Source organism: Ochotona princeps, chromosome 12 (assembly GCF_030435755.1).
Source record: "Ochotona princeps isolate mOchPri1 chromosome 12, mOchPri1.hap1, whole genome shotgun sequence".
In the NCBI taxonomy this organism is placed as follows: domain Eukaryota; kingdom Metazoa; phylum Chordata; class Mammalia; order Lagomorpha; family Ochotonidae; genus Ochotona; species Ochotona princeps.
The window spans coordinates 28,420,927-28,439,003 of NC_080843.1; the positions used below are offsets into that span (position 1 = coordinate 28,420,927).

Genomic DNA, 18,077 nt, shown 5'->3' on the forward strand with positions numbered 1-18,077 from the left:
TAACTCTGGATTCTAGACCTGCCAATTTTTAAGATGACAACTTTCAATTTAATCTTTCTTACTATTTATGAAAAATGGAAGCAGTCAGTACCCCTCAGTTACAATTTTCCAACCTTTCATTAAGTTGGAAACAGCAAGCACTATGAGTCCAACCTTCAGTGAGTTCCTAAGACCCTACCGTACTACCCATGGTTTCAAGGTTGACAAATCCATGGGAACGCTACGTACGCACTGAATGCTACACAGAAGAAATCATCTACTGCTCTTTTTTCTATTTCTCCTCACAAATCCTGAACTCCCCAGAGAAAAACAGTGGAGAGCCCTTCTCAGCAGTGATCAGAACCACACACCTCTGTGAGCTGTTTCAGTCGGCCCTGGCTTGTGCTGAGTTCTTCTGACAGCTCATTCTTCTTCATCTGTAGTTCAAGTATTTCGTTTCTTAGTGGAGTCACTAGTTCATAGAACCGAACCTCAAAAAACAAGTCAGGAAATCAAAGTTATAATTAAAATTTGCCAGTTTGCAGTATTTACTTATCACAATACAAGGAAGTACCTAGAAAACTAAAACAAAACAGTCATTAATTAACCCTAACCATTAGTAATTTATTAATGCTCTATTAATGCTGTTAGGTTACCTCAAAGGCCAGATGATCAGTAACTCGGAGAGCAACCCTTGACAGTCCAGCACCCCTCTCACTTCCTACTGCTCATTCCACAGTGTCTGTAAGTTTCCTAAACACATCAAGTGTGCCACTGTTTCGCCTGGTCCTGCGAAGTCCTCCCCCTACAGAGCCAACCCACACATCTGCTGACAAATGAAGCAGCCCTGCCTGGCCTGACCAACACACAGCCCTGACTCATGTGCTCACCAGCAGAAGCAATGGCCCTCCAGGGGAGTTGCCCAAATTCCCCCACCAGGCTCACTCCCAGACCCAGATCTCATAAGTGCCAATGGGTGCTAGGTCCTTACCTGGCCGTCTGCCTGCCAGTGTTGGCCGCTGTGGTGCTGATGGATGCGATGGCCTGGCCCATCCCATACCCAATTCTTAGATGTATCTGCGGGTGCTACAGCCTAGACCAGCCTGGTCTATTCCCAACCCCAGTACCCATGAGTGTTGTTGAGTTCCATGGTCATACCTAGCTCAGCCCAACACCAGCCAAGCCCTTGAACCAACCAGCTGGTGACAGTTCCACAGAGGTAAGCCTGCAGCGATTCTCCACAGAATCTGCTCCCAGATTGTTTTCTCATGAACTGGTTAGTGTTAGGGCCCAGAATAAGATCCACCCTCGGCCCCAACACTCACTAACAGATACTAAGGTCAAGCCCTACCAGGCTGGCTCCCTCTTCCCTGCCATGGCTTTCGTGTATGCTGGTAAGCAGTGGCTGATACCAACAAGCTCAGCGCGGGTCTCCCATGTGGCAGGGTGTATTGGTTTGGTTCCAAAAGGTTCTCCGGTTTTCCTCCTCTAAACCATCCTGTCTCAGTCCCCCTGCTTACCCACAAGTGCAGCAGCTGGGTCGGTGGAAGTCCCCCAGAAGTCACTCCTCACTTGTCACGTCCTCCTTCCAAACCTGCTTCCCTGAGCAATCCACAACCCCTCCATGCCTGGCAAGGTTCTCTGGCAGTGTGCTGTGCAGTCTGGGACCCTGCCTGTCTACCCAGGGCCCATGAACACTCAGGTGTAGGCCTCTAGACCTTATCTGTTGGTATTCTGGCATAAGCCCCCCACATATCTTCAAAAAAATTAAACAGATGACTATGTTGGTACACTGGTGTAGTTAACACAAATTTGGCATTAACCAGTTCTAGTATGCCCACCAATTATTAGCTGTGTTTCTCCTAGCAGTGTAACATTTGCCTAGGTCAATGCAAACTAAGCCACTGCCTACAGCTTGGGGGAATAAATCTTTAAAAAATATATCATTTTTGCCCCTATTCATTCTCTAATGACTAATGGCTACATGATATGTGATGACATCATTGGTCCTCATCATAATGAAATGTGCTTTTATGCATTCTGTTGTTTAGAAATTTGCTTTAATTTCTAATATAGTTGATATTGACAGAGCACTTTAGAGTCCTGAATAACTTTTAGAGTGTATAAGGATGCCTACACCAAATATTTGAGAACTCTGCCAAGATAAATCCCAAGTGTACGTTTACATAACCACCATTGCAATCCAGACTCTGACACATCATACTGTGCCTCTTCCACATGTACAAGGTGAAGCCGAGCCAGTGCCTTCCCACAAAGCTCTCCATCATTGCGTCCCTTTAATAATCACACCAGCTTCACTCTCCTTCACTATCTCCAACACATCCCAGCAAACAACTAATGCTTTTTATCTGCAAAAGCTTTCAGTTTGAGAGTGTTACTAATCACTAGTTCATGATATAATCATCCATGAAGTTCGGAGTCCTATTTATAGCTAGATTTTGGAGATGAAAGGTCAAGGCCGTTTAAAAGCTGGATTTCTGCATACTGCCATCATCTTTAGATTGCAGCTACAGTTTTTTCAGTTGGTATTTAAAAAGGACTGGTCACTACATACACGGCAATTTTTAGTCCAAAATACACATGGCTTTCCCTTTTATGTTGTTAGTAATACAAGACACTTACAGATACATATTCTGGAATAGAAAGCTGATCTTCAGGAAAAGATTTTAGTTTCATATATTGCTCATCTGTTAACTCGATATCACGCAAGTTCCGACGAATATCTCCAGCTTTCTCTCGTAACTGAATATTGGTCTCTTCCAGCTGTTTCTGTCTCACTAAAATGGTCTCCATTTCTTGTTTCATTAGCTCTTGGTATTTTCTATTAGGAGAGAATTCATGACAACCATTAAAAATCTTTTCTCACGGATCCTGTTGATAGTTAATAACATTAGGAAATGAGAAGTCCAAAAGTATTTTTTGGCTCAACTTAAATGTTTATTTAATTAACCAATTAAATACCAAATAACAACTTTATACAAATGATCAAATGTATAGGCACAAAACATAATATTTATCTTCACGAATAATTTTAGAAAAGCAAATTATGAAACTATACATTTCTTCTACATAAGGTTTAAGTTTTATGCATCTAGTTCCAGACCCTACCTTATAATTTTTATTTCTCTCTGATTAATGTACTTCAAGAAATATCTCTTTGGGGCCTGGCGCAATAGTGTAGTGGTTAAGGTCCTCGCCCTGCACACCCGGGATCCCATACGGGCGCCGGTTCTTATCCCGGCAGCCTTGCTCCACTTCCCATCCAGCTCCCTGCTGTGGCCTGAGAAAGCAGTCAAGGATGGCCCAAAGCTTTGGGACCTTGAACCCGCGTGGGAGACCCGGAAGAAGCTCCAGGCTCCTGGTTTTGGATCGGCGCAGCTCTAGCCGTTGCGGCTGCTTGGGCAGTGAATCATCGGATGGAAGATCTTCCTCTCTCTCTCCTCCTCTCTGCACATCTGACTTTCCAATAAAAATAAATAAATCTTTTTTTTTTTTTTTAAAAAAAAAAAGAGGAATATTTCTTTGAATTGGCAATACTGAATTACCACAATTATCTGTTATGGCTTCAGCAGGATTTGCCTATAGAAACTCATGCAGTTGTTTATAGCAAAGCCTTATGTTAATAATGGTTAATGGAAGAATGCTAGTGGATTACTGGTTGGAGACTTTACCTAATTTGGTATCAGGGAGATGGGCCTCATGGGAATCTTCACCACACACCTGCCCTCAGGACAGTGAAGGGGCTCGCTTTCAAGCACAGGTGTGTTCCTGTGCCCTTCTCCACTTCCCACCTTTCTCCTGGGATTTCTCCACACAGCTGTCACCACTTCCTGCTGTCACTAGTAAAGCTAACTAAGTCACCAGATTGTGGCCCATGAGCCTCTAAACTATAAACCAAGTAACCCTTCTTGTCGAAGTAGCACCTCTCAGGTATGCATGTGTTTGAAAGCTAGAGCCAGGGGAGAGACACACAGAGAGAAACTCCATCCTCTGCCCCACTCCTCAAATGGCTGTAATGGCTGCGGCAGGGCCAGGATGAAGCTAGGCACCTGGTGTCCTCAGAGTCTCCCGTGGGGGTACTGGAACCCAAGCACCTGGGACAGCCTCTGCTGCTTCTCTCAGGTGCACCAGCAGGGAGCAGGACGAGAACTGGAGCAGCTGGGAATTGAACTAGCACCCATTTGTGCTGCTGATGCCACAGGTGGGGGCTTACCGTGCTATGTCACAGTGCTGGCACAGAGATATTTTAGTTACAACGAAAAGCTGCCTTACACAGTATTCATCTGACCAATGAGGCTTTGAAATAGCAATCTCCATATAGTCATCACTCTCAAAAGCATGTTTATTGCTGATCCTGTTATTGTTAGTTGCCTACCCAAAGATGTTGAGCAGGAAGGGCTAATCTCCCTGGGGTATCACATGGCCCATTAACAGATAAGCGTGCTATTACTACTATAAACTAAAGTACAGCTCTTGACCCTTCATTTGCTTCCTCCCAGAGAAGCACAGCTCACAAGAGGTATCCAATTTGCTCCTACACTCATGCCCACCAAGTTTCCACTCTTTATGGGAATCCAAAGGTTACAAATACTATCTAGAATGCTAAGGATCAATATTTTTATTTGAAAGGCAGAGTTACAGACTGTAGAAGGAGAGAGAGAGAGAGAATCTTTCTTCTGCTGATTCATTGCCAAAATGGCTGTAATGGCTGGAGCTGAGCCACACAAAGCCAGGAGCCAGGAGCTACTTTGGGGTGTCCCAAGTAGGGGTGCAGGGTCCCAAGGCTTTGGGCCACCCTCCATTGCTTTCCCAGGCCAAGAGCAGGGAGCTGGATGGGAATTAGAGCAGCTGGGACATGAACCAGTCCCCTATGGGATACTGGCACTGCAGGTAGAATTAATTGAGAGACTATAGGTGCCCGGCTAGCTCAGTCGGTAGAGCATGAGACTCTTAATGGAGAGACTATGCCAGCGCCCCAATGATCAGTTCTCAATTTCTTCACTGATGACAGAACAATAGCACTTCTCAGAGCTGATCTTTCCTTTCTTTGATTCACCTGCCTTCCAGGATATCAAACTCCTCGCTTTATTATTTTGCCATGACAACTTTGCAGTCTCCTTTGTGTCAATGTTGGAGTATTTGTTGTTCTTCTCTGTCTATATTCATTTCTTTAGGAAATTCACCCAGTCTTATGACCTAAATATTGTCCACATCCTAATGATCCCCAGATTTGTACTTCCAGATGCAACTTTTCATGGGTCAAAACAGATTTCTAATAAGACAATTCACCTCAAAAGCAATCCGTTTTTTTTAAGACTTACTTATCTTTCTTTGAAAGGAAAATTTTACAGACAGAGATCTTCCATCTATTTCACTCTCCAGACAGTCACAATGACCACAGCCGAGTGGATCCAAAGCCAGGAAGCCGGAGCTTCTTCTGGGTCCTCCACTGCTTTCCCAGGCCATCAGCAGGGAGCAGGACCGGAAGGGGAGCAGCTGGTGCTCACACCGGTGCCCACGTGGGACACGGGTGCTGACTGCAGAGGAACAGAAGTCATGCCACTGTACCAGGCCGGAAACGCTGGTCTTGACTCAGAAGCTCTTTCTACTCTGGCTTCTTCTACCTTACCTAGTCAGGCTCCACCTTCTAATTATTCAGGCCAAAGCATTAGTGCAATCCTTGTTAAATCTCATATCTAATCCATCAACATACACTATCAAGTCTACTCTCAATAAAGAAAGAGTAAAGGAAGGGAAAATGTGGAATCCCTATACTTAACAACTGTGCTATGGAAACAATAACAATAAAAAACTAACAAAATATATACTCAGAATCCAACACTTTTTACCAGCATCATCCAGTGAAAACATTGCAGCTCCATCAATCTGATAGTATCTAGTGCAGCACACCTAAACAGAGGTTCTTATGCTATTGTCCTAGACTAACAACATCTACAGAGATGTTAATTTCAGAACACACTCAAAATCAGAACTTCTGAAAGTGGGACCCAGTAATCATGTTAAATAAGCCCTTCATGTGTTTCTGATAGATGCTAAAGTTTGAGATCCACTGATTCAGTGGCTAATAGGTGGCCAACTAATATTTTTTGGATTTATTTTATTTTTATGGAAGGGCAGATATACAGAGAGGAGACAAAGATCTTCCATCCGCTGATTCACTCCCAAGTGGCTGCAACAGCCAGAGTTAAGCTGATCTGAAGCCAGTAGCCAGAAACTTCCTCCAGGTCTCACAGGGTCCCAAGCCTTTGGACCATCCTTTACTTGTTTCCCAGGCCCTAAGCAGGGAGCTGGATGGGAAGTAAAGCAGCTGGGACATAAATTGATGCCCATACGGGATCCTGGTGCATGTAACACGAAGATGTAGCTACTAGACTATCATGCCAGGCCTCAATTAAAAAATATATCATTTTTTAAAACATTTTATTCATTTATGAGAAAGGCAGAGTTACAGAGAAGAGTGAGAGGGAGAAACTGAGAAACAGGAATCATGCATCCATCAGTTCACACACAAATGGCTGCAACTGTCAGGGCTGCAATAGGCTTGAGACAGACCAATGCCAAGAGCCTGGATCTCTACTGGGTTCCCTCACAAGGGTGGCAGGGGGCTAAGTACCTGCGCCATCCCCAACTGTGTTCCAGGTATATTGGCAGGGAGTTGGATCGAAGGTGGAGCAGACGGGACTTGAACTAGGCTCACGTGGGATTCTGACATTACAGGTGGCAGCTGAATCAATCCATGATGCCTTACCAGAGAAAAAGATACCCACGTTACACAATTACTGCTAAAACACAGAAATAAACATTCTTTTTTAAAAAGGATTTATTTATATTGGAAAGACAGACCAGATTTATGGAGAGAAGCAAAATCAGAGAAAGATCTTCCATCCAAAGGTTCACTCCCAAATGGCCACAACGGATATAACTGAGCCGATCCAAATCCAGGAGCGAGGAGCCTCTTCCGGGTCTCCCACACAGGTGCAGGGCCCAAGGCTTTGTGCTGTCCTCTACTGCTTTCTCAGGCCACAAACAGGGAGCTGGATGGGAAGTGGAGCAGCCAGGACATGAAATGGCACTCACATGGGATCCTGACGCTTGCAAGGTGAGGATTTAGCCACTGAGCCATCACACTGGGCCAAGAAATAAACATTCTCGACACATTTTTTTATAGTCTGGGTTTTTAACTTACAGAGAAGTAAGCCTTCTTTTTCAGTGTAAATGATCGCTATGGTTTGGATATTATGTGGCTCTCAAACTCATGCAGATGGTTAAGCCCCAAAGTCAAGAACAGATGGTACTAAGCAAGTAGAGGCTTGATCCAGTTAGAGAACTTACAAATGGTTCTAGTGGGAGGGTCTTAGATCACTGGGGGTATATTTTAGAAAGAAGGTTCTCTAGAGAGGGTTAGTTATAAGCCCCTCTCTCAGGATGGGTTGCTATTCTCTGCTTCCTGGCCTGCCAAGCGATTCCTACTTTGCACATACTCCACTGCTGCCACGCTCTGGTCTCACTAGGTGGTCTATGTGGCTCACTCGGTCTTGCACCGTGATTCATGAACTGAAATAAATCTCCTTCCCTTAAGTACCCGTGTTAATTATTATGTCACAGGAGGGGCTAGCATCATGGACTGGCAGGTAAAGACACTACATGCAATGCTGGCATCCCACATCGGATCCAGTTAGTGTTGTAGCTGCACCATTCTAATCCAGCTCCTGCTAAGGCCCTGGGAAGAGCAGGAGGAGATGGCCCCAGTGTCTGAGGATTTGGTATCTATGGAGAAGACACACAAGAAGTTTCTGGCTCCTGGATTTGGCCCAGCTTCAATGTTGCAGCCATCTAGGGAGTGAACCAACAGATAGAAGATTTCTCTTTTTCTTTCTCTGTAACTCTGGGTTTCAAATAAATAATACCTTAAAAAAATGTCATAGTGATGAAATACTAATACAATTATTGCTCATAATTGCCAAGCATAAATTTTCTAATACGGCAGGGAACTTGAGACAAATTGGAAGAAATCTGAGAATATGTAAATAGTAGATATGATTTTTTTGTCCACAATCTTCAAATTTTTTTAAAAAGATTTATTTTATTTTTATTGCAAAGTCAGATATACATAGAGCAGGAGAGACAGAAAGGAAGATCTTCTGTCCAATGATTCACTCCCCAAGTGACCGTCACAGCCGGAGCTGCGCCAATCCAAAGCTTCCTCCGGGTCTCCCACGTGGGTGCTGGGTCCCAAGGCCTTGGGCCGTCCTCGACTGCTTTCCCAGGCCACAAGCAGGGAGCCGGATGGGAAGCAGGGCTGCTAGGATTAGAACCAGCGCCCACATGGGATCTTGGTGTGTTCAAGGCAAGGACTTTAGCCACTAGGTCACCACTCTGGGTCCCCCAATCTTCAAATCTTGTTACATTTAGTTTGATAATTTTTTTAGTCAATCATTTTTCTTGAATCCTTTTTTTTTTTAAAGGCAGATCAGACTTACAGACAGGAGACAGAAATATCCTCCATCCTCTGGCCCACTCCCCAAATGACCACAACAGCTGCAAGGGTAATGATGTGAAGCGAGCAGCCAAGAGCCTCCTCTGGGGCTGCTGCGAGGGTGCAGGACCCCAAGACCCTGGGCCATTTTCCACTACCCTTCCAGGGGCAAACTGGCACCTACATGGTATCCTAGCATCCGCAAGGTAAGAACTTAGCTATTGAGCCTGATCCATTTTTTTTTAATCTTTCTTGAACGATCCATTGACAGTTTTTATAAAACAACACATTGTTTTCTATTCACAATTGTTTACTAAGTTTTAATTACACCACAGAGATATAATAAGGACAAATGACATAGGCGTATTTGAAGGTAAACAATGGACTCCAGATGAGCTGGGCAAAACAGTCATAACACAGAGAGTACTTGAAGGTAAAAGAAAGACGAGCGCACCATGAGCCAGAGCTTGTGTCTACAGTAAATGAACAGAGCATGTGTCCACAGTAAATGAACAGAGCATGTGTCTACAGTAAATGAAGAAAGGTTAATCCAGACAGCAATTCAAGTGGTGGTGAGCTTAAAGAGCTTCCTTTGTCACTTTCTGGTTTATTTCTACTCATCAAAGTTTGCTTTCTCTACACACTAATTATACTCTGTGTACTGTTAACAAGTAATCTATTTTATGTAGTGTGATTGTGAAAATTATTTTTTATACTTAACACTTGTCTATTTTAATTTACAATCACATGCACAAACGAGAAATGAAACTACTTTTAACTGCTGAATAAACAGTGTTGCTTTTTTAAGCTTTTCTTACCTGGCATCCTTCTGTTGAAAAGTCAGTTGGTTGTCTAACCTCAGTGTTAGCAGCTGCTTCTGGTGAAGGGCATCATTAAGTTTTTCCTCCAATTCTTCAATCTTAAAGAGAAAGGGACAAATTATGTACTTAATTTTCCAAGGTATCATAAGGAAAAATCTGATTTTAAAAATAAATGTGGCAGTGGTTAGTGTTGTTGGGCAGGTTAACCCACCACTAGCAACACGGGCCTGCCCAGGGGCACTGGAAGCAGTCGCAGCTGGCCCAAGAACCTGGGCTCCTGCCACTGCTCAAGCAAGACGCAGACGCGTTTCCAGGGTCTGATTTTGGCCGGCCTGGCTTGGCTGCTGCAGCCATTCGGAGAGTGAGACAGTGGACAAAAGCTCTCCGTTTCTCCTCCTCTGCAGCTCTTTCAAAGTAATATTTTTAAGACGGTTGCTTAAAACATTTTTCTAAAGACAGTTTTTTCTCTTTTGTAATAGTGTTCTCTAAGTACACAGAGTGTTTCTACTTTGATTTGAAATTACTGCCTCACAAATGATTTTTACATATATTTTTTGTCCTTATCCCATAATTGAGAACCTATAGGCAACTGGCATCACATGCTGGTGGCTTGCTCATTTAATTATCTCCAGACCAGACCCTTGATTGTATTTCAGATCCATGAATCTAACTACTTACAACTTCAACTATCACACATGTAATGCCACAAACACTCGAAATGAAAAAGCAAGCACACATATTTTTGTATTCTTCGCATCTTCTGCCACTCAGAGTAGAACAAAACAAAAGCCTGAATCAAGTTTGGTATGCTCAGTTCTCCCGTGCTGCTTTTTGCAATTGGACGCTGACCACTTCGTGAAGTTCATTTCCTAAGCAGCTATCAAAGCAGGACCACGCTCTTGAGTATCCACTGACTTCAGTCACACCTCTACCATCTCCTGCCCAGTCTCGCAGGAGACTGTCCTCCCTGGTCTCCCTGCCTACTGTTTTGCGAATCTCTGTATCCATCTTTATCTTACCTTTAGAACATGCTATCAAAAGCTTAGCTTCTCAGCTTTAACCCCATCAGAGAATTTTCAACGCCTTGAGAATAAAGTCTGAATTTTGTGGCACAATGCATTAGTTCTTGATCTGCCCCCATATCATCACTTTTTTTTTCACAATAATTCTTATTTGTGATGATTTTTACATGATTGATTAGGGTGATAAGAGTCGAAGGCTACAGGAAGGTGGGTGAGACCATTATTCCCCCATCCTCCTTTTTTTCTTTCCTGTATCTGGGGAAAGGGCAGGAGGTAAGAGAAGCCACACCTAGCCTCCCAAATGTCTCTGTCCCCTGGGATGGAGAACAGCCACCTGACAGACCCCAGGTCCCCGCTGTGGGGCATGCTCCGAGGGTCCTGCTCGAGCGGTTTCGATAGTTCAGCAGTTCTGAATCACTACCAGTCTCGCCACTCCAAGCGTGATGCCATCTCTCCAGAATGCACTGGCTCACATTGCACTGGCTTCAGAGCAAACTCAGTTCTAGTTGCAAACACATCCTGTTTTGCTTTAAACCTCTTACACACTTGATTCTTCTTCTAGTTGAGAAAAATTCTTTTGATCTGCCTTTTTTTAAAAAAAAATTTATTCATTATTCTTACAAAGTCAGATATACAGAGAAGAGGAGAGATAGAGAGGAAGATTCTCCGTCTGATGACTCACTCCCCAAGTGAGCGCAACGGCCGGTGTTTAGCCGATCTTAGCCGATCCGGAGCCAGGAGCTTCCTCCAGGTCTCCCCCGTGTGTGCAGGGTCCCAAAGCATTGGGCCGTCCTCGACTGCTTTCCTAGGCCACAAGCAGGAAGCTGGATGGGAAGTGAGCTGCCGGGACTAGAACCGGCGACCATACGGGATTCCAGCACGTTCAAGGTGAGGACTTTAGTCGCTAGGCCACACCGCCGGGCCTTGATCTTCCCTTCCAATCCAGGAGATTCTTATTAGTCTTTCATGTAAATTTAATAACCAAAACTTAATACTTAGTATTTCACAGATAAATAGACATGGATTCTACCACTGAACTCTAGTAGACAATTTAATTTAGGAATCTCAAAGGAATCCCAAATCTAACATACTTAAAAAAAAGTTATATTTTATCTTCCAGATGAGTTTTCTCCTATCCTTCCACTTCCAAATAAATGGTTCCAGTTGATAAAGCTATGTAAGGCATTAGCTTAGTAAGCTCTACCAGAAAATAGACTAAGAAGTGTCTCCTGCTTCTGCGTTATCTGCCATTCATGTGTTACTTCTCTGCCATTTCAACACAAAAATCCTGATCTGTAACTCAGATTGCCTGACAATGACTTCTCGTACTATGTAAATCAAAGCCAGGGTTAACACTGGTGATGGGCCAAATGCAAGCCCATGTGCTGATTCTACAGTTCACAGGCTAAGAATAAGTTTATATATTTAAAAATCCATTAAAGAAATAAGAATAATTGACAGGCTATTATGTGGGGGGAAAAGCATAAATACTGACTACCTAGTCCTTTAGAGAAAAGGTTTACTGATTCTTTTTTTTCCCTAAGATTTATTTTATATATATATATATATATATATATATTTTTTTTTTTTTTGCAAAGTCAGATATACAGAGAGGAGGTGAGACAGAGAGGAAAAGCTTCTGTCTGATGACTCACTCCCCAAGTGACCAACACGGCTGGTGCTATGCCAATCCGGAGCCAATAGCCAGGAACTTCCAGCTGGCGGATATCAATGGGTTGAGTTTCTGAGAAAATTCTTTATAGGGGATTGCCTCATTTTGTATGTGGCCCCTTTCCCAATACCTTCTTCTTACTATTGTTTGGAAGTAGACCAGTCATTTTATAATACTGAGGGTAAAAGCACATATTACACAGTTGAGGAGAAGATTTAAAGAAGCTTGGACTTACTATCAAAGAGTAACTCATCATGTCTGAACCATCTATTTCAGATTCTTATTATATCAGAAAAAAAATCTTATCTCATTTATGCTGCTCCCACATCTGTGTGACCAGCAACCAGCATTTTCTAAGTCTCTGGTACCAACTGCTTAGTACCCAAACCTAAACAGTTACTTCAACTTCTCTTCATGGAGGAAATATCTATAATATTCATGACACTTAACTTGAATGCTTCCAATGCAAGGGAGCTCAGTCTCTTAAAACAAAGCTATTTAAATGTTAACAGCAATAATTTACCTCTCCGTGACTTCTAACCATTATGCTATTGGTCTGGTAACAGAAATTAATTTTTCATAATGTCAACACCCATCAGCATACATATGGGCTGGTTCAGGGGGAGGGCTGGGCTAAGGCAGCCTGAAGCACACACTGGCATGAGCAAGAACCAGGATGGGATACAGGACAGCATGGGTTGGGCTGCAACATCTGTCAGTTCACATGAGGGCCAGGGTTGGGTGTGGGCCAGGCTGGACTAGGCTGATACACGTTGCAGCGAGAGCTAGGACTAGGAGCAGACTGGGCTGAGCCAGGTTGCAGTACCAGCTGGCAAATGCTGAGACTGGGGCAGGCCATGCCAGAGTGGCCACAGCACTTGCAAGACCTTGGGCAGGGAGCTGGGCCTGGCAGGGATCTCTTCTGTGGGGTTGCTGCTTCTACTGCTTCCACTGGTGAGCCTGAGAGCAGGGACTGGGCAGGGCTGTAGCATCAGTTTGCTGGCATGTGGGTTGGGCCTCGGGGTGGGTCAGGGTGGGCTAAGCTGCTGCACCCACTGGTGTGTGTTTTGAGAGCCACAATGCATGCAGGCCAGCTGGACTGGGCCACAGCACCCACTGGCTAGTGCTGGGACTGGTATGAGTCATGTCATACTAGACTGTAGTACATCCTGGCAAGTGCCAGATCTGGGGCTGGTAGTAGGCCTCACAGAAGAACTATAGGCACTCCCCTGCTAGGCTGTAGCTCCTGCTGGTTAGTGGGAGAACCAGGGGGTGAGGTCAGGTTGGATAAGGTAACCCCACCCATTGGCATATGTATGGGTCAGGTCTGGGGGCAGGTCAGGTTGAGATAAGCTGCAGCACCCATGGGTGTTCATGAGAGCTGGATGGGATGTGGGCTGGGCTGGGCTGGTCCAGGATGGGCTAGGCTGCAGCACAAAATTGGCACTGTGTGGAAACTAGGGCTGGGGGAGGGTATGGTGGGAGCTATAGAGGGTTCCCCAGACTGGACACACACTGGTGTGCATGAGAAGCAGAAATGTGGTGGCCTGGGATAGGCTAGGCCACAGAACCTGTCAGTTAGCATTAGAGATAGTGCTGGGGCAGAACTGACCAGGTGGCTGTAGCCATCAGTATATGCACTGGCTAGTGCAGGTGACAAACTGAATCTGACCCTGAACTAGCTGGTGCATGTAAGAGTTAAAACTGAGTCACCTGGGGTAAGGACTCCTCCACTAGATCACTGCACTCAAGGCCCCAGTCACAGGGAAGATCACAGTATTTGTTTTCCAACCTTGGAGTGCAGGTATCAGGCCCGGGTCTCCTCAATTGCTGATGTCTGTGCAGTGAGCAGCATGCCCAGATGCACACAGGGAACATTACAGCCAGCTCATCTAGGCCAACAGAGGATACCAAATGCCTCGTCAGAAGATAGAAAGCAGAACGGGTTGGACAACTCCTGGCCAACCTTTGCAACATGTTCCTGGGTCTGCAGGTGCATTAAGTGAATAGACCTTGGAAAGATTTTTTTCATTCTGAGTGTAACAAAGCTGACAATATCTCACAACTATCTCACAACTATCAAAACCACTCAGGTAACATCCTCAGGGCATTCTTCCCCACATCCAGGTACCAAAGGTGTCATCAAATGATTGTCCTCCATCCCTGGATGCTACTGTTGTTTGATAGCAAGGAACAGACTTCCTCTTCCCCACTGCAGGCGTGGGAGGAAAAAAATCTCTTGAAACATTTATCCTACCCATGTTCCTCCACACCTCAACCCTTCCCACCTTCTCAACTAGGTAAACAATATTAAAAATAAAACAAAAATTTTATAAAAGAAGCTGGGGACTGGGGAGTTAACCTGAGTCTCCTATGAGGGTGGCAGGAATGCTTACTATTTGAGTACTAGTCATGGCCTTCCAGGGCCTGCATCAGTAGGAAGCTGTGGCCAAGAGCTAGATGCTGGGTATCAAACCTGTGCACTCCTATCACTACCAAATGCTTGCTCCCAGTCAACCAGCATTTTACAATCTTAGCAGTTATGTGATAGTCCATGTAACAACTGAACTGCTTTAGAGTTAATGAATTATGAAAGACTAATACTTCATATATTTGCCAGCAAACAGATTGCTAATAAGGAGTAGGTAATTAGAACAATCCTAGTACTTATGTAATAGGCAAAAACTCCCCCTTGGAATGTGAGTAGGGAGGTTATTCTGGAAAAAAATATGGAAGCGCATGCACAAACACACAGATCAAATAAGTGTTCATGGTGGAAAGCACTTGTAAGTCACTGCTTGGCAACACCTGGACTCCATTTTAGAGCACCTGGTTTGAGCACTGGCTTCTCCAATTCTAATCCAGTTTCCTGTTAACGCACAACCTGGGAGACAGCAAATGATCACTGAATACCCGAGTCTCCCATCCAAATGGGAAAGCTAGATGCAGTTTTAGGCTCCAGACTTCAACCTGCCCAACACACCCAGAAAAAGGAAATGTTCATGAGGTCTAGGGACCCCATCCACAATGGTGATAAAGTTACAGGCAGCTAGGATGTGAGAGTGGATGGATGTGTCACTGGAGATTTCAAGGTGAAGTAAAGGACTAGAGGTACACAGATTTCAAAATTAACACTGAGAAGAAAAAAAAAGACAAGATCCAAAACAGTTTACATTTACATAAAAAATGCATTCTAAAGACTACATGTAAGCCAAAGGATAAACATGAAAATGGTTGTATAAAGAGTGGGGAAATGGACAAGAATGAGGGAATAAAAAGCATACATATGTGTGCATGTATGTATACAGATTTATACTATGTATACACACATATATATAAAAGACATAATCAGTCTTACAAAAATCAAGAATTTTGTGCCATAAACCCAGGAATATTCAATCTTCTTTGCTTGTAATACAACTAGAACACCATGCAACAAATTATACTAAGCCTCAAAGGGGCAAAAAAACAGGACAATGTTGATAAGTTCAGCCATGAACAAGTATGTTACAATAAATGATGCATTAATAAGTGTATTTTTATTACATAACAGGTTATAAGAGTTCACATGCACTGATTAATTAAATCCTCAGGAATTTCATGAAGTAAATATTATTATTTTATAAAAGACCAGGGAGTAAAAGAAATTAAGAGATTTATGCAAGGTACTGAAAAAGCTGGTATTAACCCAAACTCTTTCTGGACTTTGAACTGTAGCTGCGATCCATTGCACTAGCGAACCTCAAGGCAGCCACCATGTCTATAGCTAAAGCTCACACTGAAAAAAGAGAAGTCTTAATAATCAAGCACAATGTCAAGTTGAAAACAAAGAGTTAAAAAGCAAAATTTAAGTGTCAGTATGGCACACAATGAGATATTGTTGAATGAATGGGTGAACTAATGAATGGGAGAGCACCTCAGCCTTTCGCAAGCACTTGTATTAAAGCAGATCCGCAGAGGTGGAAATACTCAGATGGTAACACTGTAGGCGTCCATTGGAGCAGAAGGGACTTGGGTAAAGGGGCGGGGACAGGACGCCACTGAATGTACTGATAAACTATCAAGTGGGATTATACAGTGCACCTGAAAGAAAGCATGGGGAGGCTCACGTGCAGACAGTATCTGACTTCCTAGGTCCACATCCCACTTATCTCCTGCCCTCCATTTGTTCTGAATGGACCTGGGTGTACTAGCAAACCACCTGTTGGCTTTGTTCTATCAAAAGCAAAATGGGTTGCAGCCATTTATTTCGTAAATAGCTGAGCCCATAAAACATGCTAGACACTTTCACGTGCTGGAGATACAAAGTAAATACAAACACATTCCTGTCCTCATGGATTTCACAGTCTATTAACAGAGATAAATATCAAACAAAGCCAGTCCTATGGACAGAGAGAGATCTTCCTTCTAATTTCACTTCACAGAGGGTCACAATGGCTAGGGTTGGGCCAGGCTGAAGCCAAGAGCCCAAGCACTTGAGCAATCTGCTTTTTCCAGACCATGAGCAGAGAGCTGAACTGGAAGTGGAGTAGCCAGGATATCAACTGGTGCCCATGAGATGCCAGCATTGCAGGTAGAGGCTTTACTCACTATGCCATAATACTGGACCCCTGATGCATGCTTACATGTTTCTGTCCTCAAATTTCTACATTGAACTGTAATCACCAATGTGATGTAACAGGAAGAAGGGGCCTCTGGGAGAGTGATTAAATACATTGGTGAAACCTTATCAGTGGTTAACAGCTGTACCTTAGTGACCCCATGTCAGGGCACAGCAAGCCGCCTGCAGACCCAGAGGGCCTCACCAGAACCTGACCGTGCTGGTACCCTGATCGGAGACCTCCTAGCCTCCCAAACAGGACAAAATAATGTCCTTTTTTAAACTAAGCTACTCATTTTGTCCCATGTTGTTATAGTAGCCCAAAAAAACACCAAGGAGCAGTTGGTAACCTATTCTATTAGGCTGCTGGAATACACTGGCTCAGGGAAGCCTCCTCTCCCAGCAGCACCAGGGGGACCAGGGAGCTGCTACTTAGAGTCACGATGAGGCTTAAATGCCCCTGCACACACAGAGCTCTTCAAACAGCATCCTGTACAGCAGAAGCACTCCTCAATGTCAGTAAGTCATAGACATTTAGAAACTTGCCTAAGAAACTTTTAAAATTTTATCCAGACCTATCGGGGTCCCCTGGGGTCTCCCGTACCTGAGGAAGAAATCACCCGACATTCCAGGCTCTGTTTCAAGAGCCACTTTACTTCCAACCAGTCTTTCTTCGTCTTCGTTGTTGTTGTCTGTCCCGTCCGTCCGTCCGTCCGTCCGTCCTCTGTAGCTCCCTGTAGCTCTCTCTCTAGCTTGCCTACAGCTGGCTGCTTATATATCCTTTTTTCCCGTGGGTCCACTGGGTGCTACCTGATTGGCCAGGCCCTGGAGAGGAGGCAAATCTGCCTCACCTGCTGGCAAGACCAGCTCTCGTCTCTCCACTTTGCAGAGCAGCTGCCGGTCCTGGGTTATTGGCCACAGCTGCCACCGCAGGGCTTTCTTCAGCAACCCGCTCCCCACACAGACCCTGAAGTTTCAGACACTTACTGTCCTGGAGAGAAAAGGGTATTTTCTCAATTTTTTTTTGTTTGTTTCCTTACAGCAGAACTCTGAAGTATGTTAACATATACAGAACAGGCAAGGGATGAAACGCAAGATGGAAGAACTGGGACAAGAAAAAAGACGGAGGGCTTACCATTGCACACAACAGAGTTTCTCAGAAGCACTGTGTATTAATATTCAACAACTGTCTCCTGTCTTTGGCAAATGGCTGTATTTTCTTGTAGCTACTGACAGCTCTAACAGGTCTTACACAGAACTCTCTGTAAACAACCACACAAGGCAGAAAAACAAGGGCCAGGATATCTCATTTGCATAGCAGACACCACCTGCTACAGAAAACTGGAATTTGTTGTTTACGCAATAACTTTCAAATAGTCAAGACAAAGTAACTAGCAAGCAGAAAGGTATCCAAGAAAGCAAATCTCCACAACAAAGTACAGTATAATTATGATCTTCATTCTCC

At 44.1% G+C, this 18,077-nt stretch overlaps 1 protein-coding gene across 2 annotated transcripts in view; it reads right to left on the bottom strand.

The window, feature by feature from the left end:
- PIBF1 (progesterone immunomodulatory binding factor 1) overlaps window positions 1-18,077 on the bottom strand; it is a 202,887-nt gene that overhangs the window by 183,006 nt on the left and 1,804 nt on the right. For both annotated transcript variants that reach the window (XM_058670663.1, XM_058670664.1), the window contains exons 3-5: window positions 9,316-9,416; window positions 2,623-2,821; window positions 351-470 (exon numbers count right to left, since the gene is read on the bottom strand). In XM_058670663.1, coding sequence (XP_058526646.1) covers window positions 351-470; window positions 2,623-2,821; window positions 9,316-9,416 — 420 coding nt within the window. The remainder of the gene's footprint in view (window positions 1-350; window positions 471-2,622; window positions 2,822-9,315; window positions 9,417-18,077) is intronic.